This window comes from Leptosomus discolor, chromosome 3 (assembly GCF_034619465.1).
Source record: "Leptosomus discolor isolate bLepDis1 chromosome 3, bLepDis1.hap2, whole genome shotgun sequence".
Taxonomy (NCBI): domain Eukaryota; kingdom Metazoa; phylum Chordata; class Aves; order Leptosomiformes; family Leptosomidae; genus Leptosomus; species Leptosomus discolor.
Window position 1 is genome coordinate 44,057,454 of NC_141393.1, and position 25,775 is coordinate 44,083,228.

The 25,775-nt window shown below is 38.9% G+C and overlaps 1 protein-coding gene across 7 annotated transcripts in view; it reads right to left on the minus strand.

The window, feature by feature from the left end:
- Nucleotides 1-25,775, minus strand: part of PHF21A (PHD finger protein 21A) — a 95,157-nt gene that overhangs the window by 14,468 nt on the left and 54,914 nt on the right. For 3 of the 7 annotated variants that reach the window (XM_086462280.1, XM_086462279.1, XM_086462282.1), the window contains exons 4-8: nucleotides 10,788-10,988; nucleotides 6,859-7,113; nucleotides 5,009-5,092; nucleotides 2,546-2,842; nucleotides 699-797 (exon numbers count right to left, since the gene is read on the minus strand). In XM_086462280.1, coding sequence (XP_086318406.1) covers nucleotides 699-797; nucleotides 2,546-2,842; nucleotides 5,009-5,092; nucleotides 6,859-7,113; nucleotides 10,788-10,988 — 936 coding nt within the window. Of the gene's footprint in view, nucleotides 1-698; nucleotides 798-2,545; nucleotides 2,843-5,008; nucleotides 5,096-6,858; nucleotides 7,114-10,787; nucleotides 10,989-25,775 lie in introns of all 7 variants that reach the window. The other 4 variants (XM_086462278.1, XM_086462281.1, XM_086462277.1 and 1 more) reach the window with 2 other exon arrangements.

Below are 25,775 nucleotides of genomic sequence, written 5' to 3' on the forward strand. Positions count from 1 at the left end.
GCAACTCTGGTTTACATTTGCTGTTCGATAAGGGTTATGGCTTTCTTAAAGAATTCCAGTTGTAACGAAGGAAGTGCACAAACATGTAAAAATCAGCATTTGTACTGACAACAGTTAATGCTCAGACAGTAGTCAGTTTGAATGCATCTACAAAAACAAATGTAGCAGAACATTTAGCTGTAATCAGTGCCAAAGCTCTGCACAGCAGAAAGGCTTTAAGAAATACACATTCTGGCCACTGTTTCCCCCCAGAACCAGCTGGACTTAAACTGAAATAAAACCCAGGCGGAATGTGAACATACGTGACTCTCTCTATCCTGCTCACTAGAGCAGAAACATTTTATAAAGACATTTCTCCAGCATTAAAAATAACTCCAGAAGTCTAAAACCTCAAAGGAATGGAAATCAACACTGTAATCTAAGCCTCCTGGTTGAAGGAATTATCAGAGGGAAATTATGATCTCCTGACTTACAAAAGACTCGGAAGTCAAATGCATTCCAGGACTGAAAGATACAATACATTATATTTCTTTACAGAATACGCATTATTCTGTAGCCTCATCAACTACTGCTGTCCAACAGGAATGTATGGAATGTTAAAGCTAAGGAGTCTTGAGGGAACAGGGGGAAAAAATGGTTTCTGAAGGACAGAGTGTTGCCTTTTTTCCTAAGGGAAAGTTCTGGCTATGTTCTGATACCTGTGGGTTTTCTTCTCGTTTTGGTTTCGGTGCAGCAGGCGGAGTAACTGTACGACTTTCTGTTTGCTTCTCTTCTGCTTCCACATGTGGTTTAATAGTCTGTAAAGAAACAGCGTTTCTCTCATTCAGGGATAAGAATGACTTTTTTTACTTGGACTAATAAAGCAAAACAAATACTTTTGCAGATACAGGAGAAAAAACAGTTTTAAACTGGCAGTGTACTAACAAAACTTTAACTGAGGAATCTGATATGACAGGAATGTTAAATAAACCGTTTTCCTTTAACAAAGGATGAAACAACCTTACCACCATTCCATTAACCCACACAAACAATAAAAGTCATCTTAAGTGTTAACTCCATTACAGAAATCACTATATGGTATGAGCAAACTAACAGACAGTTCAAGAAAAAGCATCCCATAGAAGACTTTCAGGTAGAAACCATTCTGTATGACCCATATATTTTGTACTTCTCAATCCTCAGTCTTCATATTTCATAGAATTATGAATGGCTCAAAAACTGTCTCTCTGACTTCTACAATCTCAGTTGTTTCTGAGGCTTTTTTCTTTTCTGAGGTCATAATCTTCTGCAATGGTATCACAAACCCTGCATGACAATCCTCAGCCCATGCCATAGCTGTTGAGGCTACAAACTGAGTGAGGTAAGCTACAGAGACACAAACTTTTCCCCTTTATGATATGGAGAAAATATACAGAAAAATTCATGTATTATTAAACCGCCACCATTTTTCTGTATGTTTTTCAACAGCTGAACTGCCAGTAATTATTTGAAGAGCAAATGAATATTGCTGGTATCAAAAGGAATAGGCATCAAAAGTATAGTATTGTAGAAGTACGACTTCAAATCATACGAAAAGGCCACACATTGCTGAGTAACTTGTGGAACGGCCCTGAGGTATGCAAGTACCTATTAATGAGAATTCATAAACAGAACTGAGCATGAGTATATCCTTCATGCAAATGATTTTCACAGTCTCCGTAGGTCACTTCAAAAGCAGAAGGTAACTTCAAGGCACATTAGTCTATGAAAGAAGTTGTAAGTTAAATACATACTACTATTATTTATATAAAGTATGTAAATATTACGTTATAATGTATTATATAGTATACAATATTACACTATTACTAACATATAATATACAAAAGAGTTGAACGTGAAACAGAAGATCCTTTTACTTGAACTGAATGGCAATGACTCTCAGTTGCAATCCAGACTGACCAATTTTATAAAAGTCTTCTCTGGAGAGAGACTTTAAAACCAAACATCTAGAATTCTCTGTTTCTGAGGATCTCCTTCCCACTCAATCAATCCAATTTAGTCACAGGGAACTATCAGTCTTCAGAAGCTGAGTGAGACTATTTCGCCTCCAATCACAAGACTGCAAGATCAAGGAAGAAATGGCTACATTTATCATACTAAATACCCCTACAACTTTGCATAATTTTTGTCTTTCATGTAGCCACCCTATGAAAAACAGAAACACAGAAAATATTTTTCCAGTGTTTCTTACAGGCTTGGTATGAAGGATTTCAGTTTGTACTTGGTCTCCAATATACTAGTATAGCCCTGCAATGTAGCTTGCTTATAAACTACTGAAGTTAAGACAATAGGGGGAGCATAAAAACACTGAAGCACGAGAAAAAGATTCCAATGGCCCATATTAAAGAAAATGGTAACTTCTACCCCAAGAGCTGCAAGTCATTCCACAATCTGTGCTGTTCTTGGCACATGAATATCTTCAGTACCCACTGAAAATTTCTCCAAATCGGCACAGTAAAGGAATAAACCCAGTACGTTCAATTAGTAGACACTTCCTTATCTGTACCTGTTTTTCAATGTTTGGTTTGCTGATCTGTACAGTCTGAGGTCCAGCGAGCCTGGTACCCGGTGCTGCTATCACGATGCTGGTGAGCTGTGCCATAGGGAATGTTTTGGCTATGGTTGCTGTCTGCCCATTAACTACACGAACTGGATGTATGGAGTTCTGAGAGTTGGGTAAAGAGGTGGGTGTGAACTTTGTTGTCAACATCACAGGCCTCTGAATAAGCTGAGGAGCTGCAAGCATTGGAGGAGGTGCTGGGGCAATAGGAATGTTATTTTGGGCAACTGGTTTAGGTCGAACCTACCAAAAAAAAATTAAAAGAGAGATTCATATATCAGTATTTCAGATGAAATTTTTTACTAAATCTTTCAATTCAGCCTGTGTAATCTGCAGAAGGTTGCTTGATTTTTTTATAGAATGTAATTTTTAGCATAGTGTCCTAAGTATGCTATGAGAAGGAAAAGCCACATTTTCAAACCTACTTGCATAAAACCCATCCATAACATTTGCATATGCAGTCACTATCCCTGAAACGGTATTTGGATGCACAGACACTTATATTGCATGTTTATAGCCAAGTGCCTTATATGTATCTAAATCAACATATTGGTTTTGCAAGCCAAAAAAGTCATGTGATATTTACAGCACAGCTGAGGCTCTCATGTTAAAAGTGTGTCTGAGAGTCCAAGAAATCATCAACAGTTGATTGTGCCCTGCAAGAAATAATTAAATTTTTCAGCAAATCCCTGTTACCTTTATATATTATTTAGACACCTGTACAACAAATGTAGCTAAGCAAAAAAATTGTCAAGATTATACATTAATCCCGCATTGAAAGTGCTAAAGGCTACAGGTAAATGCAGTCATTACTCTTTCTTCTTTCACAAGAAAGAAAAGAGCCACAAGATTCTTCCAATACTCCACCACCAACACTTGCTTATTTCTTGCTTTATTTCTTGTTAAATTTGTACTTATCACATCATTACAGAGTACAGAAGTAGAATATGTTACTCTAAAAATTCTTTTTTTTTTATTTGATTCCTGTTGTCCTATCCACCTTTAATACTCCATAATGCATTTTATCATGGAAAACTAGGTCACATTCCAAGAGATCTCACCATCCCCAAATCTTAATCAGATATCAGCATATATTTTCCTTTTTTCTTTTGTAAATAATTTAGACTTTTATTCACAGAACCACATATTTCTTACAAACTAAATAGTTCCTCCAAGATGTTTTTTTAAATGAAGAAGCATTCTGTCTTTCGCAAACCATGAAAAAAAAAGTAAAACACAAGTTTTACTGCTCAGCTGCATACAGAGGTCACTCTCTGTTGCAATACAGAAATACTTTGAACGATCTAGAGACATCACGAGCAGCAAACAATAATTAGAGCAATTTAAGCCTTGGGTGATGCTATGATTTTGCTGACACCTGTTCCATGGGTTCGTTTCATTTGATACAAATAGGATCACATAAGATCATCGTATGTGAATTTCATAATCACAGACTCATGTAGGTTGGGAGGCAGTTCAGGAGGTCTCCAATTTGACCTTCTGCTCAGAGAAGGGTCAACACTAAATGCAGCTAGGTTTCTTAAGGCTTCATCCAGAAGTAAAAATTTGTAAAAATCCAAGGACAGAGCTGCCACAATGTCTCCAGGAAGCCTCTTCTACTCCTAATTGTCCTCAAAGAGAGAATTGTTTCCTTATATGCAGTCTAAATCTTCCCTGCTTCAATTTATCATCATTGTCCAATATTCTCCTGCTGAGCACCTATGTCTCCATCTTCTTGTTAATTTCCTTGCTGATATTAGAAATAAAGCTGCTGTCAGAGTGCCCCCAAAACCTCTTCTCCAAACTGAACAAGCCCAGATACCTCAGCCTCCACTTGCAGGTCATATATTCTTCCACCCCACCTATCTTAGTAGCCTTCCTCCCCTGGATTCATGCAAATTTATCAACCAGGGGGTCTAAAACAGCATGCTGTCTATCAGACCCAGTTTTATGATCGGTGAGAAAAAGTGAATAATCCCTTCCCTTAATCTGCCAGCTGTGGTCCTGTTGGTACAGCCCAATATGCTGCTAGGGCACATCACTAGTTCAGCTACTGTCAACCAAGACCTTTTAAGCACTGCTGCTCCTCAGCCAGCCAGTCCCCAGACTGTACCTATGCAGGGGGTTAGTCCATTCCAGGTGCATGACTTTGCCTTTTTCTGTGCTGAAGCTCAAGAGATTCCTGCTGGCCCATTCCTCTGTCCCCTCTATGACCCTCTGAATGTCAGCACTGCCCTCAAGAGTATTGACTGCACCTTCAAATTTGGCAGCCACAAACCTGTTGAGGATGAACTGTCTCCTCCACCAGGTCACCAATAAAGACAGATAAAAATGATGTTCATAGAAAGTATCTCCTAGCTATGCTATAATTAAGTTCCTTCTTCTATTGCTTGTTCTGTGTATACTCACCTGTGGAAGAAAATTTGGACGAGGAGTAAGTCTGGGAGGAGGGATGAACTGCGGCACTTTTATGGGCTGAGGCGTAGCCTGAACCTGCTGTAAGAACATGAGAGACTTCAGAAACAGGAAAATAGCTTTGAAGCTGTTCACCAAAATCAACATCCTGAATGCATTTTCAGACCTTATGCCCCTGTTTTCCACTCTGTAAGTAATTTTTCACAGTAACAGATTCCTTATTAGAAATGTATTAAAGACAGAGCTAAGCGTACTTTCCAGTTCCTACGCACCTTGCTTCATAAATTGAACGTACGTTTCCTTTTAGTTCGACTATACTAACTACTGGGCTCTGCAATCTAAAACTGTTTCATTTGAAGATAATGAAAACTCCTATTTGTTTTAACAGTTAAAAATTTGGTTTACAACAGACTTTGATGTCCAGCTATATGAAATATTGTCCTTTCATATTGAATGGCAAACAGAAGAATGAAAGAGCAACTCACGCAAACAGAAAAGATCTGGAAGTTAACAACTCTTTCAACAATATTAATGACACTATAAGGGGCTCTAAATACACAACTTGAAATTTTCAAAAGCAGGCCATTCATTTGAAACAATTAAGATCTGATTTTAAGGCAGCCTAAGCACTTTCCTGTCTAACCAAAATCAGTTGGATGGAGCTGCCACATGATTAACCTCTGAAAAGCACTATTAGCTATCCTCAGTTGAGAACCCGGTGAGATTCTCTGAAATCAAGGTCCATGTTAGTTTCCACCCTTCTGTATTTCTGTCCACCCACATAAGATTGCAATTTACTTCAAAAAGGTCTTGTACTGATTAGTTAATGCTTGGGAAAATATTCTGAGATTTTTGACGAAAATTGCTACAGAAACATACATCATGGACTATTATAAAACAAAATCACACCCCAAAACCTAAGTCAGTCATTCATCAAACAAATGAAGCACAGACTCAAAGGACAGATGAGAGTGGTGCAAGGGATGACATGGGAAAAGAGAACAGCAGGAAAAAACTCCACCCAAATAGTCTTCTCTATTCTGACAACAAACATGTGTCCCATTAGGAAGCAAAATTACTTCCATTTGCATTATTAAACTGTATTTTTTAATAATGATAAATTGGATTTAAAGAAGCCTTAGCCTTTACTCCAAAAGTAAAATTTCCCTGTCATGATGCTATACAAGGCCTGGTTTCCAGACCAAGAAGCCTATATAACTCAATTCTAAAACAGTGCTTCTGTAATTTCTAGGTGGCTAACTATTCTGTAAAAGACTGTGTGATGTAATCAAAGCACTTTCCAAAATATATGCTTAAAGAAACAGGATCTGTATACATGTATGAAAAAGTGGTAAGTGAAGACATGGTAGTGGGCAGAGTTAAGTGATGTGTCTAACACCACAGACTTTATCATGCAAAGGGAACAAGAGATTGACTCAAAAAAACCCAAACCTAAGATGAAAACCCAAACTGATCAAACGAAGAAAGTCTGACATCTCCTTTAGCAAAGTAGAGTAGGAATTCTGCAGAACACAGCTGCATAGATTAGGCAGGGGCGAAATAATCGTTACTTCCCTGTGACTAACAATTACTAACAGGGGAAACTTTACACAGAGGTGATGATAGCACTGATTTAATTCTATAAAGCAAAAGAGAGTAACAACCCATGTAGACAGTAAATGCTTTACTTTTAGACTATCATTTTAACGATGTCAACTAGCAAAGACTCATGACATGTCGCCACTATTCTCCCTTCTGTGCAAAAACATTACTTTTTTTTTCCAATAGCCCTCTTGTAAACCAAATCCACACATATCTGCAGGGCAAACACATGAAACACTTACCAAAGTAACTGTGTTTTTTGCCACTATTTGGACTGCCTCAGCTCCTGGCCCAGTGACCTTATTCGTTGTCTGAAGGTTGACTGGTGCATTTTGCGCATCAGTGCTGAGGACTGCTTTCTGATTGTTGTTGATAGCAGTAACCATGGCAATAGTAGGTCTCTGACCCACAACAGAGGCAGGCATGGTCGCAGTTGCTGCTTTCAAGACGAGAGGTAGTGTCTTAGTGGTGATCATAGAAGCTGTAGTTACAGTTTTCTAAGGGAAACAGAAAATACACTGTAAGAGACAGAGACACTTCGTATCAGACAGCACGTGGGTTGGTTAGTCAGAAACAACAGACAGCAAGAGGAAGGAAAGGCAGCACTCTCTACCTACTGTTCAGACAAGCACATTATCTATGCCCCTGAAAACTGGATAAGCTAGAAGAGATTCTCATTTGAGGCACCTGTTGGGTCTACTGGAATAATCTGCAGCATTACAGACTGATTCAAAACAAATTCCCGAGAAAATGACAAGTGTTAGTAGTGGCAAATGCATTTTTGGATCTTTCTCATGTACTGTCAATATCAAACCTATAAGGTGGAGGTTTATGAAACATACCAGAAAACTGGCTTCTCACCAATTAAAACTCAAATTTTCAAATGGAAACCTTTTTTACAGAGATCCTCTGTAAAGAAAGAGAGGAAAAAACGTTCATAAATTGCTTTCCTTAAGAACAAAAACGTGGTTTGATTTTGAGTATCCCAAATTTCAGTTTTAGCCATACATATAGTTATTTAGCCCTTAATTTTCTTTCCTAAGAATATTTGTAGGGCTATCCTGAAGTTGTAGGAGCTGGCTGTTAGTCTGTCCAGCTGCAGACAATTAAGTTTACTTCTGTGGAACAGGCTGGTTTTGGAACATGTATGTGATGCCATGATTGCTCTTGGCCTATTTTAAAGAGAGTGGTTTTGAATCACTTAATGCCAGCATTTATCTGAAATGCCTGAATACACTATGTCTACAAATTCCGAAGTTAGAACAACTATAATTTCACAGTTTTGTTTTAAAATGTACTGTCTTCTAAGATCTTAAAGGAAACAGACAATTACGAATCTCACTCAAAAAGCAGCAAGGTAAGACAGTCTCTGTATAAAACTGGAACACAATATGCACAGAAAACTCATGATAAGTGACACTTAACAGAATGGCAACTGAGCTTATTTCTTTTCTCTTTGGCATAAAAAATCCATTGTACCAATGGCACTGCAACTTCAGAACAGTTATTGGCATGATCAAATGCTCTTAGTATGAAATAACCACCGTTCCCTGCTGATGTCAGCACTAGGCTCCACAGCAGGAAAAAATGGAGAACCAGGGATCAGGCAGTCTTTTTCATGTCTGAACATGCCGGATTTAGACAGATTGATTTTAATCACACAAGACCTTCCTCTTCTTTCTAATAAAATAATATAAATGTATTTCCAGTTGGATTCTTCAGTATTTTCACCAGTATAATTCCCTTAAACAAAAATGCAGTTTACCTTCACACTTCTAATTTCATAACACTTAAACTATATCCTCTGTTAATTATGCAAAAGCAAGAAATTCAAACACTGTATAATGCCAAATCAAAGGATAATTTGTGCTTCAATTTTATACACATATAAAATCCAGACATAATTAACTTTTCTTTGTTGCAACAGGAACAATTCCCTTAACTTTCTATCTGAGACTCAAAAGCTTATTGACCTTCTCCAAAGCAAGAGGCTACATTCCCTTAATGCAGTAACATTATTCAAGCTTTTCCAATGCAATTTAACATGGTATCATTTTCACGAGCATTACATTCATCCATAAACATTTTAAAGAAAAGTGTAATCAATCATGTAAGACAAGACTGTGACTCTTTCAAGGGGTTCTAGTAACTCTGTGAGTACTAAGAGTATGGTTTCAGTCAGCAGATCACAGAGCTTGAATATCCCTGCTACTTTGCTGAGCATTAATTACCTTGGTTATTGTAAAAAGTTTTCAATGCATGAATTCATACTGAAGTGGCATTCATAGTAAGTCTGCATTATTTCACATAATAGCATTGCAAAAATATGATCTTTTAGCAGGCTTGGTGCTTTAAAAAATTTAAAAAGCCCTTTTTAGTGGACTATATGAAGTATATTAAAATGTCACTATTAAGGCAGCATATATACCTTGACTCCTATATTGAATTACGCCGAAAATAACCATTGAAAGCATTCTCTTTATTGACACAGCCTTGAAAGATGTATTATTTACAAAACACTTTCTAGAGAGATAAAATATTCTACTTTTCTTTGCTGAAAGAGACTGAAGGGGAAACAGGACAGAGGCCCAACCTTAGATGCAAAATCCGTACAGAAGCAAGTGAGGTTACCTCAGAATTACACCAACACAAATAAAAACAGGATAAAAGCTGGCTTTTTTTTTTTTTTTCCAAATGAGAGAATGACCTGCCTTTCAGTTTGTAACTACTTTCCAAGCACTACTGTATCAACGATAAGTCAGTCGGGTGTAGCAGTTTTTTGACTGTTTCACTAGAGGGCTCTTTAACTTTGAACAAAACCACAATTTTTACAACCCAGGAGATGATCCGGAAGTTAACGCATGAATGCAAAGTGTGGAATATGGAGAAACACATGAAACCGGTCTTGCAGTCATGTTTCCTGACTGAAAACCAGAGATCAGCGTACAGCAAAGAGTGATCCATTGTTTGCCTATAAATATTTTAGGACACAGTAATATTTATTTCTTTGTTCTGTTTTGGCTTTGATATTGCTGCTGCTGCTGCTCAGAAATGTCTTTTCCTTGGTTAAGTTTGATTCATTTCTTCAATATTCATTTCTCAAAAGTACAATTACTTAAGCCTCACAAATACATTTTTAGAGTACATCCAAAACAGCTTGCCGAGTTAATGAGAGAACTAAGCCAAACCACTTCTCCCTCCTCTACTTCCAGGAACAGGGAAGACAAGAGTCACAATTGGTCAAGCTATGGTTGTGATTGACTGCAATATGCATACAGTAAACTTCATGGGTGAATTCTGCCATCTGCCTATCCAAGTAAACATGAGCTGCTGAGATTGCATCAACAGGAAAAAAGACTTCACATACACTTCTTTTTATAAAACACCTCCCTGCCCTTTCTAGCTGTTTTATTAGCATACTTTGGGGATTCTAAATATTTGAACACAAGGAACTCAGAATTCTCCTCTCAGTAGATGTAGACCACTTTTTCTGGTGAGTTCTGGGAGTATGTCTGTAATCCCATACTGTACTGAAATTCAATGTACCTTCCCAATAAAGGCATTACTTCCTAAAACTCAAACTTTGCAATTAACATTGTACACTTTCAGACAAATCCTTGCAAACTCAGGTAAGTATTATTTGATATGAGTTACATCTGTTTAAGAAGAACGAAGCAAAAAGAAGAGGGAACTGTTTTCTTACATTTTGTTCACAGATACAGTGGGCACTCTGTTAAGTCTTTTAAAAAGAACGTATTTTAATCATACACCTTGTACAGTGTGTGTAAAGTCTTCAGTGTTTCTTGAGACCTACTGGGCATGGACAGACAATCATTCATGCACCTATGGAAAAGACAGGTTCATTTCCTAAACTCATTTATTTTTAAGAAAGGTGATACTGCCACCCTTCTTTTCTGTGAGGTTATGATTAGACTTTTAAACACTACATAATTTTTTTGACTCAGGAAGTTATTGTCAAAAATACCCACATAACTCACATCTGCATATGCATGGAAGGAGAAATTCATACTGGTACACTAATGGGCATAAGTAAGAAAGTTTGCAATTTTTTCTCTGCACTTTGCCTTTTTTTTTTTTATTTTTTTTTTTAATTTTTTTTTTAGAGAACTTCACCGTTGGTAAAGAAAAGAACTATTGTAGAGATTTTTACCTGTGATCCAATCACGTTTGGAGAGGGTGCAGTAGACTGCTGCTGCTGTTGATGGTGATGTTGCTGTAGCTGTTGTAGTGGTTGCGGCTGTGGCGTCTGTAGTTTGTTTTCTGACTGTGCCAAGGGCTGTATTTGAAACTTACTGTCTGGCTGTTCCTGCTTCACTATCAAATTCTTTCGAAGCTGTTCCACCACTCTTTTCTACCAGATAAACAAAACCAAACAGAAATGATGACAGTTACGTAGCTGCACATATTAGAGAAGACAGTAACACCTAAAGTTACATTTATTTAATGTAAATAGAGAACTGCTCAGAAGCTTAGTGGAATTTCTCTTTTTGGAATTTTAAATATTGGTGTTATCTAACAGGCACAGTGTCAAAATAGGCTAGAAAGAAGTATTGCTGCCCAGCAGTGTGACCTTGCTGTCCTTGCAGAAACCCACCCACCAAAATTCAACCTATTGCAAACCACTGCAAGACCTCATTAACCTATATTCACTTCAGACACGTTAGCATTCAGATTGCAAAGCTTCTGACTCCTTCAAACATGCACCACTCCTAAACAGAGATGAAAAAGGACTTCAGGTTGAAGCCTCAGGGCTGATTTCAAGGCAATGGGATGCCATTTTGCACCACACATCAAAACTATGGAGAGACAGCCAGTTTGAGTGCAAAGCAGGGAATAAGGACATGGATGTGTAGTCATTCTGTTCAATATTATTGTCACCTGAAAGAAAATCAGACAGGGCTACCTACATGGGAAGGAAATCGCACAGATTTATTTCTCCCAGCTTAAAGGCTTCATACTACATTACGGCTTCCATGAAAGTCAGAAATTATTTTAAAAAGAAGTTTCTTCTCCTGGTAGCCATTGTGTATCTTTAGATGGTAACTCAACAGATTTAAGAGCAGACCAGGTGACCTGCAGGGTAAGATACCATGTGGCCACATGGGTAATAAGGGCTCACAATTTATGTTCATATTATACTTCAGTGTGGACATGGGTGAAAACACCACAATATATTTCTTACTTTTTGTGGGCATGACAAAAAAGGGACATTTTTTCCTACCCCAACCATGCCCAAATTAGGACAGCTTTAAAAAGATTTAGATATATGCTTAAGCCCCCTTGATCAAGAGCATATGTATACTCCGAAACAGTTACACGACAAGGTTGGTTTCAGAAGAGGACAATGAAATGAGCAGACATGGTAGGGCTCAACAGAGAAAGCTCTAGTGGAAACAAATGGTCAGGAAACCTCCACCACAGCCAGGTGCTGACAGTGGGCTGCCCCAAGCAGTTCCACTTACACAGAAAAGAAAAAAATCCATCCTGACAATATCAAATGCTTTGATTTTTGTTTTGAAGTATTAGTATTAAGATACAGTACAAAACAGAGAAATGGAGAAAAAAAAATCCAGCTATTCACAACCAACTGAAACAATTTTTTCCCTCAAATTTCTTTCACACAGGATTACGAAATTCTGAGCTAACGAAATATCTGTTCTCCACATAGCTCTTGTGGACATACTGTAGACTTTCGATTCTGAGTATCTTGCTTGTGATGACTTACAACTGCATGGTGCCTCACGCACTGAACGTGTACCTCTAGCCCAGATGACAACAAAAGGCGCAGGGTCCCAAATTCTCAGATTGGAGAACTGGAACTTTAAAAAGCCAAATAAAACACAAGCAACAAAAACCCGACTCATTTCCTACGGTTGAAATGTGTGAGCTCACATGACTGACCTTTTCGCAAAAGACTGAATTCAGTGACTTAGAGGTGTACAGGAGGAGGACTGCCTGGCGTCTACAAAACCCACAGCCCTGGCTGAGGATGCACCTTCAGCTCTGATGACAAGACAAACACAGGCTCAACCTCACTGAAAATTCAGGGAGTTGGCAATGGACAGCAGCACGAAGCAACTTTTTTTTTTTACACTGCATCCAGAAAAGTGCTAAAAACTGTCAAAGCCTAAAAGCTGCAAATTGTTTGTTCCCTCTACAACAACGAGAAAACAGGACTGTAGAAAGCATTTTTCTAATTCCGGTATTTTACATAGTTTTAAATGGCCTGTGTCTATCAGCTCATTCGCATATGTAATAACTGAACAATCATTTAAAATTGCTTTCTGAAAAGATCAATCAAGTTAACATGCAAACGAAAGTGCCGTGTCAGCAAGCAGATACAAGAGCTGAAAAAACATTTCCAGAGAGTAACTTGAGGGGGAGGAGAGAACAGAGCAAAGCAGGAGAGGAAATAATGCAACATGCCTACGGAATACCTGCCAAAAAATGGGCTGCATATACCCTGCACAGGGAGGCTAAAGAATTACTGTACCCGGCATGAACAGGAAGGGAGTTTTTGTCTTCCCCAGCTGCCTGTATGAAATTCAGTGATAATGGTGCTCTTCTACTGATTCCCTAACTGGAGGAAATCGGCAGCAATGGCACAAGAATTCGTTTCCATCATATTCTTTACAATGAGAGGAACACTGGTGAAAGGATTTTAAAAAAAATAAAAAAGAGAGAGAGGAGAGGGAGAGGCAGGCTGGAGGACTCCTCTGCCACACTGCTACGTCAGAGTGAGAGCCAGAGAGGATGGGAGCAGGGGGGCAGGAGTGAGGTGAGTCACATCGCATTCACATGCTGCCTATTCCACCTCCAGGCCTGAACCACAGTGCGCAGAGCTGGGGAAAAACAGGACCAAAGTACAACTTTTATTAGTACCTTGTGCAAAAACTGAGGCTCAGCATATTTGGCACAAGATGGATAATGTGAGTGGAAAAACGCCGTTGCTCCAGAAGTCTATGCTAGCCTGTTAAAGGCTGCTGAGAGCTGCCTGGCAGCAGCGTATCCTGCCATCCATATCCATTATGCAGACATTAAATTGGAAGAAACATCTAATGCTTTTAAAATTCAGAGAGTAAAACTGAAGATTCCAGTGCATGCCAATTGCTTACGCAGTTTCTTAAGCTGCTTCACCAACTGACAGTAAAAATACCACACTGAAACTACAAAAATCATTTTACTATCTGCAACACCACTGGGATTATCTGTTTGTTAGTAGTTATCAAGAGGAAGACTCATAACAACATATTCCAAAGTTACTTAGCTTAATTAGCAAAACCAGACGAGACTCTCAGGGCTGCATCTACACGAGAATCAAGAGCAGATCTACACCCATTTTCAGCACTACCCTCTGCTGTGTCCTCCTCTGCACTAACTCATCCCACGCCATTGGTCTGACACCGTAGGGCTCCACCAAGGCATCCTGCTGGAACCGCTGCTCTACAGCCACACAAGAGCCTGGGCACATGTCTGCAGCACTGTTAGCAGTGCCTCGTTTTGCAGGGGATTGAACAGGAGTGCTGTATGAAAGAAACTCTTGTCTACTGTCAGACTTCATACTTCATTAAAACTCTATTTTAAAATTGCTCTTCAGTTATTTGGCTGTTCTTAATCAATTCTGAAGGCAGTTTGTGCTGCAGAAAGTACAATCTGTATGATTGAAATTTGCCAAGGCTGGTATAAAGTCCAAGCTATGTGCCTTACAGACTGAGTGCCAGTGAGATTGAGCCTGTCTAAAAGTACCACAGAACTCTCAGGAAATACTCCTAATTCTTTAGATGTAATCATTGCCATTTTTCCTTCCCACACTTCTTTAAAAATATTTAATTTAATTAAATTCTGACAACTTCAATGTTTTAAATTGAGATTAACTCAATCATAAACACATCATCATAAACACAAGACAACAGTTTTCTGCACGTCAGAAAGCTCTAACTCTCCTCATATTCACAAAATAGTTTCTTTTCCTGCAACACTACACATGCATGAAAAACATTTGTCTTCCAAGCTTATTGAATTTTCCTCAAAGCCAAATCCCAATCCTCTCTTTACATCCAGAACGTGAAAGAGATTAAGAATCACATCCTTTCTTCCAAACTGGATTCTACCCAAAAAAGTAACTGCTAGGCCTCTGCAATGGTTACTATCAGACTACTTCATTTGTTGAACAGTGCCCCGTAAGCATACTACGTAATCACATAGCTCTTGCTGTCTTGACATCTTTATAACTAATCTCATCAAGAACCATTCACACCACTGAGTTCAGAGCCCTAGACATCTTATATGACCCTTTCTTAAAGGTAATAGTTGTAATCAATATTGTGACATTTAGCAATACCACTTTATCATTCATGCCACAAGCCAGATCCTAACACAGCATGAGAAGATTATTTTGTTTTGATTAAGCAGAAAATCTGCCACTATGTCTCATTGGCCATGTATCTGGGCCAAAAGGTGTCTTCTCTGTGCTTATATAAAAACTATCATGAATATGTTGCTATAAGATAAGGAAAGTCCTTGGAGCAAACTTGAAGCTTAGTAAGGTTTAAGTATAACATTATTAGCTAAGCATTATTTCCATTTTAATCAAGCAATCAATAACAAAGTAGCTCTCAGAGTGTGACAATTTTTTAAATGCTAATACCTTTAAATACCTTGTTATATTTGGGGACACATTTTCTTCTTCATCCAGAAACACATTCAGAAAAGCATACATAACTAAAGGAGGGTCTGTTTCTAAACTTCAAAAATCCATCAAAATTAAAATATAAAAATATTCTAAAATTGAGAGAGAAAAGTGAAGTACTAAACAACTCTACAATGCATACCTCTTATATCACAAAAACAAATCCGATGTGGTTTGAACTGCCTGCTAGTGACCTGCTTCCCTGCTCCACCAATTCCAGGAAGTCAGCTATTACAGATGCTCTGTTATCTGTTCCCTCCAACAATCAGGAAATGTTCTCTGGGATATAAAAGTTGCCAACTGCCTTGCACAAAATGGTAAGAGAAAGTACTGATTTCAAATAAGCTCCAACTTGGGAGTGGGGAGATGGAGGTAATTTCACTGCTTTGTAATCTTCCTTTCCAGCCTCCCTCCCCTCTCCTTGCCTGCCCATCCCCTGTCGCTGCCCAAAGAGAAGTCAAATACCTCCGCTTTTTGACAAAACAGAAAGATACAAAAACTTCTGTGGCAGGAAGAAGCTAAAAGATTTTGGAGCCCTGGCAAGGTTAGTCTTTAACCTGGCAAGGAGGGTGCATTTTGGGAGTGGAAAGATTACAAGCACGGAGAATAACTGTAAGTTCATTTACTGCTTTAAGATAGTATCTAAAATTTTAAATAGTGAAATCCAGTTATAGAAATTGATGACGCAGAATCCACACCAGTGAGGAAAAAAACCCCTGTTGTACAAAACAACTTGAATTAAAATCCATTGAAAGAATGATCAAAGGACTACAGAAATATTTTCAGATCTTTCTGTGGTTATCCTGCATTTTTTTGTAATTTTGCACTTCTGGCCGTGCTTCACTCATATTCAGGTCTTTGTACCAACAAACAAATCTAAACCAACTAAACTACAAAGAATTTTATTCCAAGAAAAAAAGTGTGCTATAATTTCCTGCTTCTTAAAGGTGATGAAACTGGCACCTGTATCTTTCAGTCGGAAAAGACTCTTGGGGCAGGGGTGCCTGTGTGGTGAATGGGAACGTAGCAGTGGGACTGGAAGACCACCTCCACCTCATACTTGAATGCCTTACTGGGCATGATTACAGAAATGTGTGCTATTTCTTTTCATAGTTTAAAAACCTAATTAATTTTTTTTTAGCTTTTCTTAAATATACAGGTATCTCAACCATACCCAGTCAATGGCTACATTGCCAACACTCCAGTAACTGTCCCAAAGTGCATGCGGTGCATTCAGCCCACAGAAAACATGGCTAAAAACTGCACAAAGATACAAGGACTTCTGCATGTCTAAAAGGGGTTGCAGAGCATGTTAGGGGAACTGAATCATCTCCTCCCTCTGTCATGATGGTCCAATGGGATAAACTGAGCAATACACTTATGATACCAATGAGCACTACAGATGGACCAAGATAATACAGTTAATTTTGGTACATTCTAAATTCATAAGCTTGCTTTGCAGTCTTAGTATCTTTAATACAATTACTGAAAATGGCATGGGGTACTTTGTGTAAAATGGAATTTAAGTAAATCTTCTTTCCATAAAAATCTACTTTGACATTTTGTCAGATAAATATTGTTATATAGCATTGCATGCTGTGAAATGCATTTTGTCATTAAAAATGCTGGTAAACTTATTACACTTCACTTAGACTATTTAAAATAATTACTACAGGTATGATTCTGAAACAAAAACACAGTTCACAGATGAACATATGTACTTCGAAAAAGAATGGAGGATCTTTCCTTTATAATAGAGAAACACTACTTGAAGTTACTAAAAATCATTCATAAGCGAATTATGTAAATTCTGAAAATAATGGTCATTCCTTCATTCTCAACGGAGGAGAATACTTACTTTTTAAATTTTTATTTAAAAATATAGCTAGAATTATAAATGGAAATGACCAAAAATAGCTGCTGTGCCATTCTGCTTTACGTGACCTCTTGATTGCTTTATTTTCAGTACCGTGTCTTTTACCATGTGCAGCACCGCAAGACCAATTAATTTTTGAAGGGCAAAGTTGTACCATGAAATGCCTTATGCATTATTCTCTTCTTCTTTTAGAATTTTTACTCTTGCACAAAGTAGGGAACAGAGACTGAACCAGTAGGAGCAGCACACATACAATGTTTTCCTGCAGCTTATATATTAAATAAATCTACCTTCTTATCCCAGTACTTATGTTAATAGAAAGAAACTTGCAAGAACAGCTACCATAATTAAACAATGAAGCAATTAATGAATGGAGAATTAAACATATGACAACAGGCAAAACAGAACAGGAAAAAACAGTTAAGTGCACTACTTTGAATGTAATTAAGGAGGAATGGAATGAAAAGAATGAAATTGTCTGTTCATCATTTATCAGCAGTCCTGGCTGACTGAGGAGGTCCCGGCAGATTGGAAGTCAGCCAATGTAACACCCATATATAAGAAGAGACAGAAGGATGATCCAGGAAACTACAGGCCTGTCAGTTTCACTTCAGTGCCAGGGAAGCTGATGGGGCAGATCATCCTGAGTTCCATTGTGCAGCAGGTGATCCCCGCAGGTCAACCAGGTGATCAGGCCCAGTCAGCATGCGTTTATGAAAGGCAGGTCCTGTCTAACAAACCTGATCTCCTTCTATGACAGGGTGACCCGCTTGTTGGATGAGGAAAAGGCTGTGGATGTCATCTACCTTGACTTTAGTAAGGCATTTGACACTGCTTCTCACAGCTTTCTCCTAGAGAAATTGACTGCTCTTGACTCGGATGGGCATACGCTTTGCTGGGTGAAAAACTGGTTGGATGGCCGAGTCCAGAGAGTTGTGGTCAATGGAGTTAAATCCAGTTGGTGACCGGTCACGAGCGGTGTCCCCCAGGGCTCAGTACTGGGGCCACTCCTGTTTAACATCTTTGTCAATGATTTGGACGAGGGGATGGAGTGCACCCTTAGTAAGTTTGCAGATGACACCAAGCTGGGTGGAAGTGTCGATCTGCTTGAGGGTAGGGAGGCTCCACAGAGGGGTCTAGATAGGCTGGATCGCTGGGCCAAGGCCAATTCCATGAGTTTCAATAAGGCAAAGTGCCGGGTCCTGTGCTTTGGCCACAACAACCCCAGCGGTGCTACAGGCTTGGGGAGGAGTGGCTGGAGAGCTGCCAGGCAGAGAAGGGACCTGAGAGTGTTGGCTGACAGCCGGCTGAACATGAGCCAGCAGTGTGCCCAGGTGGCCAAGAAAGCCAATGGCATCCTGGCCTGTATCAGGAATAGTGTCAGCAGGAGCAGGGAGGTGATCATTCCTCTGTACTGGGCTTTGGTGAGGCTGCACCTCGAGTACTGTGTCCAGTTTTGGGCCCCTCTCTACAAGAAGGACACTGAGGTGCTAGAGAGGGTACAGAGGCGGGCTACCAAGCTAGTAAAGGATTTGGAGCACGTCTCCTATGAGAAGAGGCTGAGGGATCTGGGGCTGTTTAGCCCGGAGAAGAGAAGGCTGAGGGGAGACCTTATCGCTCTCTACAACTACCTGAAAGGAAGTGGTGGTGAGGTGGGGGTCAGTGTGTTCTCCCTAGTAACAAGCGATAGAACAAGGGTAAACGGCCTCAAGCTGCACCAGAGGAGGTTCAGGCTGGATATTAGGAAGGATTTCTTGACTGAAAGGGTTGTCAGGCATTGGAACAGCCTGCCCAGGGAGGTGGTGGAGTCGCCATCCCTGGAGGTGTTCAGGAGAGGGGTAGATGTTATACTTAGGGACATGGTTTAGCGGTGTTGGTAGAGCTAGGACAAAGGTCGGACTCGATGATATTGGAGGTCTCTTCCAACCAAAACTGTTCTATGATTCTAATTTTTTTTTTTTTTTTTTAATTTGACAATGTTTGACAAGGTTTGTTTTGGTTTAGGTTTTTCTGCTTCCCAGAAATACTTCTGAGTGCAAATACAAACCGGTAAAAGGATGCGGGGATCACCTGAACGTGAAAAGGCTGAAGAAATGAAAAAATTAAACTGCTGACTACCACAGAAAAGGTCCTAATTTTAATTTTATCTTGCCCATCTCCATATTGTTCTATCCCCATTTATCTGTTTCCAGGAAAAAAAACTCCTTGGGAAAAAAAGCCACCTAGATTGTGCAGAAATGAAACAAGGTTTCTTTAGTACTCCAACATAAAGTATGTTTCTACAATCTCTGACTGAACATAGTTTTCTAGATGTGTATAATACGGTCTTGTAAGATTTTGTCATGGATCGAAGCTTGCCATATAAAATCTCAGCACAAAAAATACTGTGGATTACTACTCCTATGCAGCAGAACACACAGGAACAACCACAGGAAAGCCATTCGCATCTACACATGGTAGCCAGTTGCCTAAGCCGAACACCTCTGCCAGGGAAGGCCTCAAGCTTCTCTTCTACCTCTGATTTACCTCATAATGTGACATCCTTTAAACTGAATTTATCTAAATTAAGCAAGCAGAGCAGAGCAATTTATATTAGTAAACTTATTTCATGTTTCAGAAATGATTAACCGAAATAGACATCTACTTTCTAATCTGGTAACTCCACATATTTTTGAATAACACAAGTGGAAAGGATAGTCATCAAGTAATTTTACAATGTACAGTAACACAGTCCCTTGACTAAAAATGAATAGCTTCAGCAGTACTCTTGTGCATCCTACAGCTATTCTCACAACTGAATCACACCCCTCTCCTCCTCATGAAAGAAAACACACAGTTCATGCTCATGCGCTTCATGCATGACCAGAAGGATCAAGCAAGATGACTAGTTTCATTTCACCACAGAATGCAAACTTGTTCTTTTGTGAACAGAAAGATCTGGATGCTCAAACTATATTGTACAACCACCTATTGATTACTCCGATGTCGTTAACAGCATCTAATATTTCATTTCCACAGCTGCTTTACAAAAATCACAAACTACCAGCAGGAGACAGGCTTTTTCCCTATGTCATCAATCAAATACTGTTTTGCGTCAATTCAGTTGAAACCCATTGCTAACAACGTCACATCGCAATTCACGTTTGATCTCCAATTTCATAGGCAGAATGAGTTATTAGAGCAAAAAGTCACAGTTTCACCTCACTCAAATAAGAGGTTTTCTCTTCTTTGTAGTCACTTGAACAGTATATCCAATACAGGTATTCTGTCCAGCTAAATATACCTGCTGTACTGTTCTCTTTAGTTAACCAAGCATGATCAAAACAAAAAAAAATGCCTACTTCAAAGAGAAGACATCCAATTAAATCACTGCAGAAGACCCAAACTGTTGGTCTTCCGTCGTATCAAGGTTTGTGGATCAGTTGACAAGTGACTCTCTGAAAAACAAAGCAATGGTTCTTCCTTAGCCTCCTGATTTAAATGGCATGGGGGGACACGACACTTTGTCCCTGTGCTTGTTTATCACAGCACAAAAAGAAGCTCACTAACTAAGGTTAATACTATTCAACAACTGAAGATTTAGTGAACTTCCACCTCTTAAATTAAAACACTCAAGGACAACCATTTTGCCAAAAGAATGGAAAGCTACCTTCTTCACAAGGCAAGCAGAGCTACTAGAGACAGTTCAAAGGAAAACCACAAAACTAATCAAGGACCCAACAAACAACTCTGTGTAATGTGATGCTTACTGGGGCTCAGCATATCCAGTTTATTGAGCAGTGACTTCTCACCGAGTATAGATATTTATACACAGAACAGAAATATGATGATAGGAGGGTTTTTAGTTTCTTTGAGAATGTAAAACAATGATTCTGTGGCTGCAAGTTGAAAGTAGACAAATTCAACCTTGAAATAAGACGCAGAGATGCTTAAATGCTGGAAAAGCCCAATATGACAGGTAATGCCCTACCATGGTTTGAAGTCTTTAGGACAAGGTTATACAGCTTTCTAAAGGAAATGCATACACTGAGTTTTGGAGGAGGTTGTATAGTACATGTGAGGGGGAGAAGGATCTGGGACCTGGGAAGCTTCTGCTCATTCTCGTCCCATAGCAGGGACAATGCAAGTGCCTGCACTGTTCCCAGCACGCTTCTCCAGCACTGAAACGCCACATAAAGACAGCCTTACTCTTCAGAATATGAACACATCTAGAGGCACAAACAACCAGATATACTCAAGGCTGTTTTTTCACCTTCTGAAACACAAGATACTGGCCACAGCTAGAGAAAAAAAGCTAAGGAACGCCAGCTTATCTTCTTCCTTTGATGTCTTTTATTGTGTACCTTCATTACATATTTACATTCTTACTGGTTTTAGACTTTGAATGGGAAAAAGTTTCCTCGGGTCAGACTTGCTAGGATATTGGTTTTTTCCCTTCCACTGCAACGCAGGATATGGACTGCCTGCTAGGATTAGCTGGGCAAATTTCCCCTAATCAACCTCCTGACATTGCAAGGGCTTTCAAAGTAACTGGCAGCCAAATCCATCACCTGTTTTCTGGAACACAAAGATGTGGAAGACAAAAACTTAGTACCCTGATAACCAAGCTGTCCTAGTCTCCCTGAAGTCAGAAGATGTCACACAGGAGTACCGGGGTAGAATATAATGGCCTCTAATATGCAGGAAGTTAAACTGGTTAATCTCCTTGTCCTTTTTGGATTTGACGTGTGATGTCTTCCCTCTACTTCCTAGATTCAATTTCACAACTGAACTTTATCAGTATTCTTTTAAAAGGAAAAAAATCTGCATGCTAGACAAAAGACAAAAAAATCATTTTATGAACATTAGAGTTTTCAACAGATGTACATAATACCTAACTTAATTAACAAGATCAGGCATTGGTATTTAATCGCAAATCACATATGTAATCCTGAATTTCAGTTAGTTCCTGGAATGTAAACACCAGTAGCTGTTCTTGCTCCCACCAGAACTCTTCTCTATGAAGGCTTAATTCCTTGGTATCAAAATGCCTTAGGATGGTGCCACCACTTCATCCTGCAAGCTACATGAGGCGCAGACACCAAGAAGCCACACATGGAACACAAAGATCCTTCCGGCTTTGATGGACACCTCACAGGAAAACGCATTTGAGACCTGTTATATCAATATGGGCAATATCCACCATGAAAAAAAGTACTAACAGAGACCACATAAGTGAATGTAAACACTCCTATCCAAAAGTTCATACTACTTCTTCACAGTGTGCTTGTTTGTTTGACAGTTATACTGTCATAATTTTAGACTGTTAAACCTCTGCTCTAGGGTTTATAAAAGATCAGAGCTCTTGTCACTCTCAGTGCAGGTAGAGTGAGACAGAGTAGTTAGGCAGTTCATTCTTCTTTCTAATTACACTCCATTAACCTTCCACATGAGAGCTCCCCTGTGCTTTCATAACAGCAGCACCAACTGGCTGTGCTTGATAAGGCTCAGCAGAGTCTGCAAGACCCGTACATGTAACTAAAGGAACACTTTAGCACTGCAGACTTGGCAAAAGCTGGGCTGAACTCTGTTACCAAGCCACAGTCATACTCAGCTAAATTATACACAGATGGACACCAGCATCACCCTACCTGCTTCCCTCACAACTCTACTCCTTGAACTTCATAGATACATGATCTACCATTTGAAATGCAGAACAAGAGAATTATTCACTATAGGGAACTGAATAGTTACCATGCTTTTATCTCACTGCAGAGACCTGCCAGGAGAAGTGCATTTAGAGCATTAAAGCACACAGGGCAATAGAAAAGAAGTTGTCGTTACATTATAATTAGATCATGTTAGTGTATGCAACCAGAGTACAGAGAAGGAAAATTACTTTTGAAATTTAAATATTTTTAAAATGCACTTCCAGTATCTGGGGTTGTTTGTTGTATGTTCTGAAGACCACACTGTTAACAAACAGCATTCTATTTATCTATAACCTTCTCAATGGTGACCACATAAATGATATGCCTTTCTAAAGAGAGACACTTCTTCGATTAATAATGTATTCCATGGGAGTTTTAAACTCAGTGCCAGGAAAGCTATTTTCCACGTGCATGAAGGTAGATTAGCATTTGTGTATACTGAGTAACAGTGTCAGCACATGCTTACACAGATAAGAGGGAAACAAATTTGGAAGAAGAGATTGTAAATAATCTGGAACAGAATCCAAATTATTTTAAAAAGAAATGAAACACTACAAAATCTGCACTTTCAAATGACATTTTATATTATCCATTGGAATTTTTAACTGTTTTAAACGACTTCACAGCATAAAGTTGTATAGGGAACTGGCCTGCGTATGTGAGTGATTGTGATATTCTTTTTGCTATTACCTCCATTATCCTTTCCCATCTTTCTCCTACTGTTTAAGGTATCGTGATATTTGCATCTGCATGCATCTCCATAAATAAATATAACTAACTTGCCTTCTACGGTAAGTTTCCCAACCTTCAGCTAATATTTTGAAATGATCTACTGTTTTCCAAGTCTTTGTAACTTTGAAGTGTCTGAAACAAAATCTGTTTGTGCTACAAGCTAAGCTATGAATCCAGCATCACCCGTGCTCAGAATGGTACGTGAATTTTATTTCAGAGTTCTGTTGAACATTGTCAAAGATTCCCCCCCAGTACAAATGAAACGGAGGCATCCCTTCTCTTATAACAGAAAGGTAAACACTGCTTCTGAAACCACCTAAAGTGCCCTGAAGAGACTTGGTTTTCAGAGTGATCATTAAAGACCCGCAAGATAAGATCCACTTTCTACATCTAAGTAATTTTCTAACAGATTTTGGACCTCCTTTCCCAAATTTTCTTAAGTTTAATCCAAAGATGCCAATTCAAACTTTAATACAATTTAACTTGTGGCAGCTAAGCCTATAATACGTGACATAAATTCGGAATTCGTGGATGCGACCCAACATGGTGAGTCCAAAACTGTCGAGCTCCTGAGGTTGCCTCAGAAAAGCTGAATAGTCAGAGGACAGTTAGTTCTTCCCACTAAGATAGGTTTGCTCAAAGTGGAAACATGAGTACCTTTGTAACAGTAATTTCTTGGAAGAACAATGAATGCTGCTGTTGGGATGCATTTCATATCAACTAAGATGCAAGATGAATTTTGTCAGATATAATTTCTCTACTAAAGATGATGTTCACTGTCAAACCTAATAAATTTGAAACAACATGATTAGGACATTGAATAAAATTACCTAAAGCATCCATATCTCCTGCTTTGTAAAAATGTATCTGTAGTGCTTCAATGCTGTAACACAATGAAATCTTGTTTGAACTGAGCTCAGAATTTGTCAAGACTGTCATCTTATCACTGCAAAGGATGGCAGAACCACATTTTTGTGCCGCACATAGCTCTTACTTCTGTAAAAAAGCATTTTGAATTTATGTACACATGAATTGTACTTAATGCATCTATAACTCGCTCTCTCATCTTTTTTGGAGTATGTACTGGAGTCATGACTGAAAGCTCCAAAATCCCTGGCTGTAAGCATCAAGTGTGGAAACTGCCTTCAGAACAAAGCATTGCAGAAATGCTTCCACTTCCTTCAGCAGTCAGCCATCACTGCTAACACCATTTGGAATACTGTTTTCTGACAAGTGGGCTAAGCTCACCTCTGAAGAATGCAACGTTGCAGTTGATGGGACCTTTTTTTAACTAGTCACCTGAGAAACGTGCCTCTTCAGAACTTTTTGGTAATGTTCGTTCTTTTCCCAACATCTCTCAGAAAAAATTTCAGAAGGAAATATTTTGCTCTACACCGGCTTACCATTCTCTTTTTACAGAAGACCTGTCAAAAGTAATGCAAGTACTTTTCTTTTTTATTATGGCAATAAACAGGACCTCTTGAGGGTTTTGGGGGGCCATGAGGTGGGTGAATGAATTTTTCACCTAGCACATACAGAAATATCCTCTGGTGAACAACTCCTGGAACAGAATTGCTGAGGTTTTTTATACTGTTGTTGTAATAAACCTTGAAGACTGAGAGACTGTTGATATCACAAACACAAATGTGAGAATCCCATTTAAAACAGTGGGAAGCGTCCTAGTGCAACTGTCTAAAACTCTGTACTTTGTTTTTTTTGGGGAGTGTTTTTCTTAACAGTATTTTGTTGAAACTTTTAAAGACAGACTGTAAATGCCACAGATGTAAAGGAACTCTGAAGTAGCCTTTGATGAATTTCTATCATTTTCCAAGGAGTACTCTGTCAAAGAGAGGTAAGAAACAGAAAATAAGCTCTCTTGTAATTCCTCTTTATGGAATACAAAACTTAATAAGTGTGTTTTTAGGGGAGACCAAGATTTCTTTGCCTCTGCAGGCCCATATTAGATTTAAAAGGCAAATTATTTTTTTTTTAAAAAAAGGATTAAACAAAAACTACTGTATATTTTCATCACATAATAAGTGCAAGTTCTTTTTTCAGAGCATATACTTGACTTGCTACTTACTGCAAAGAACATGCAATATATTGCTGGATGAACACATTTCATGCTACAAACTGGTCTGACCAGCTAAA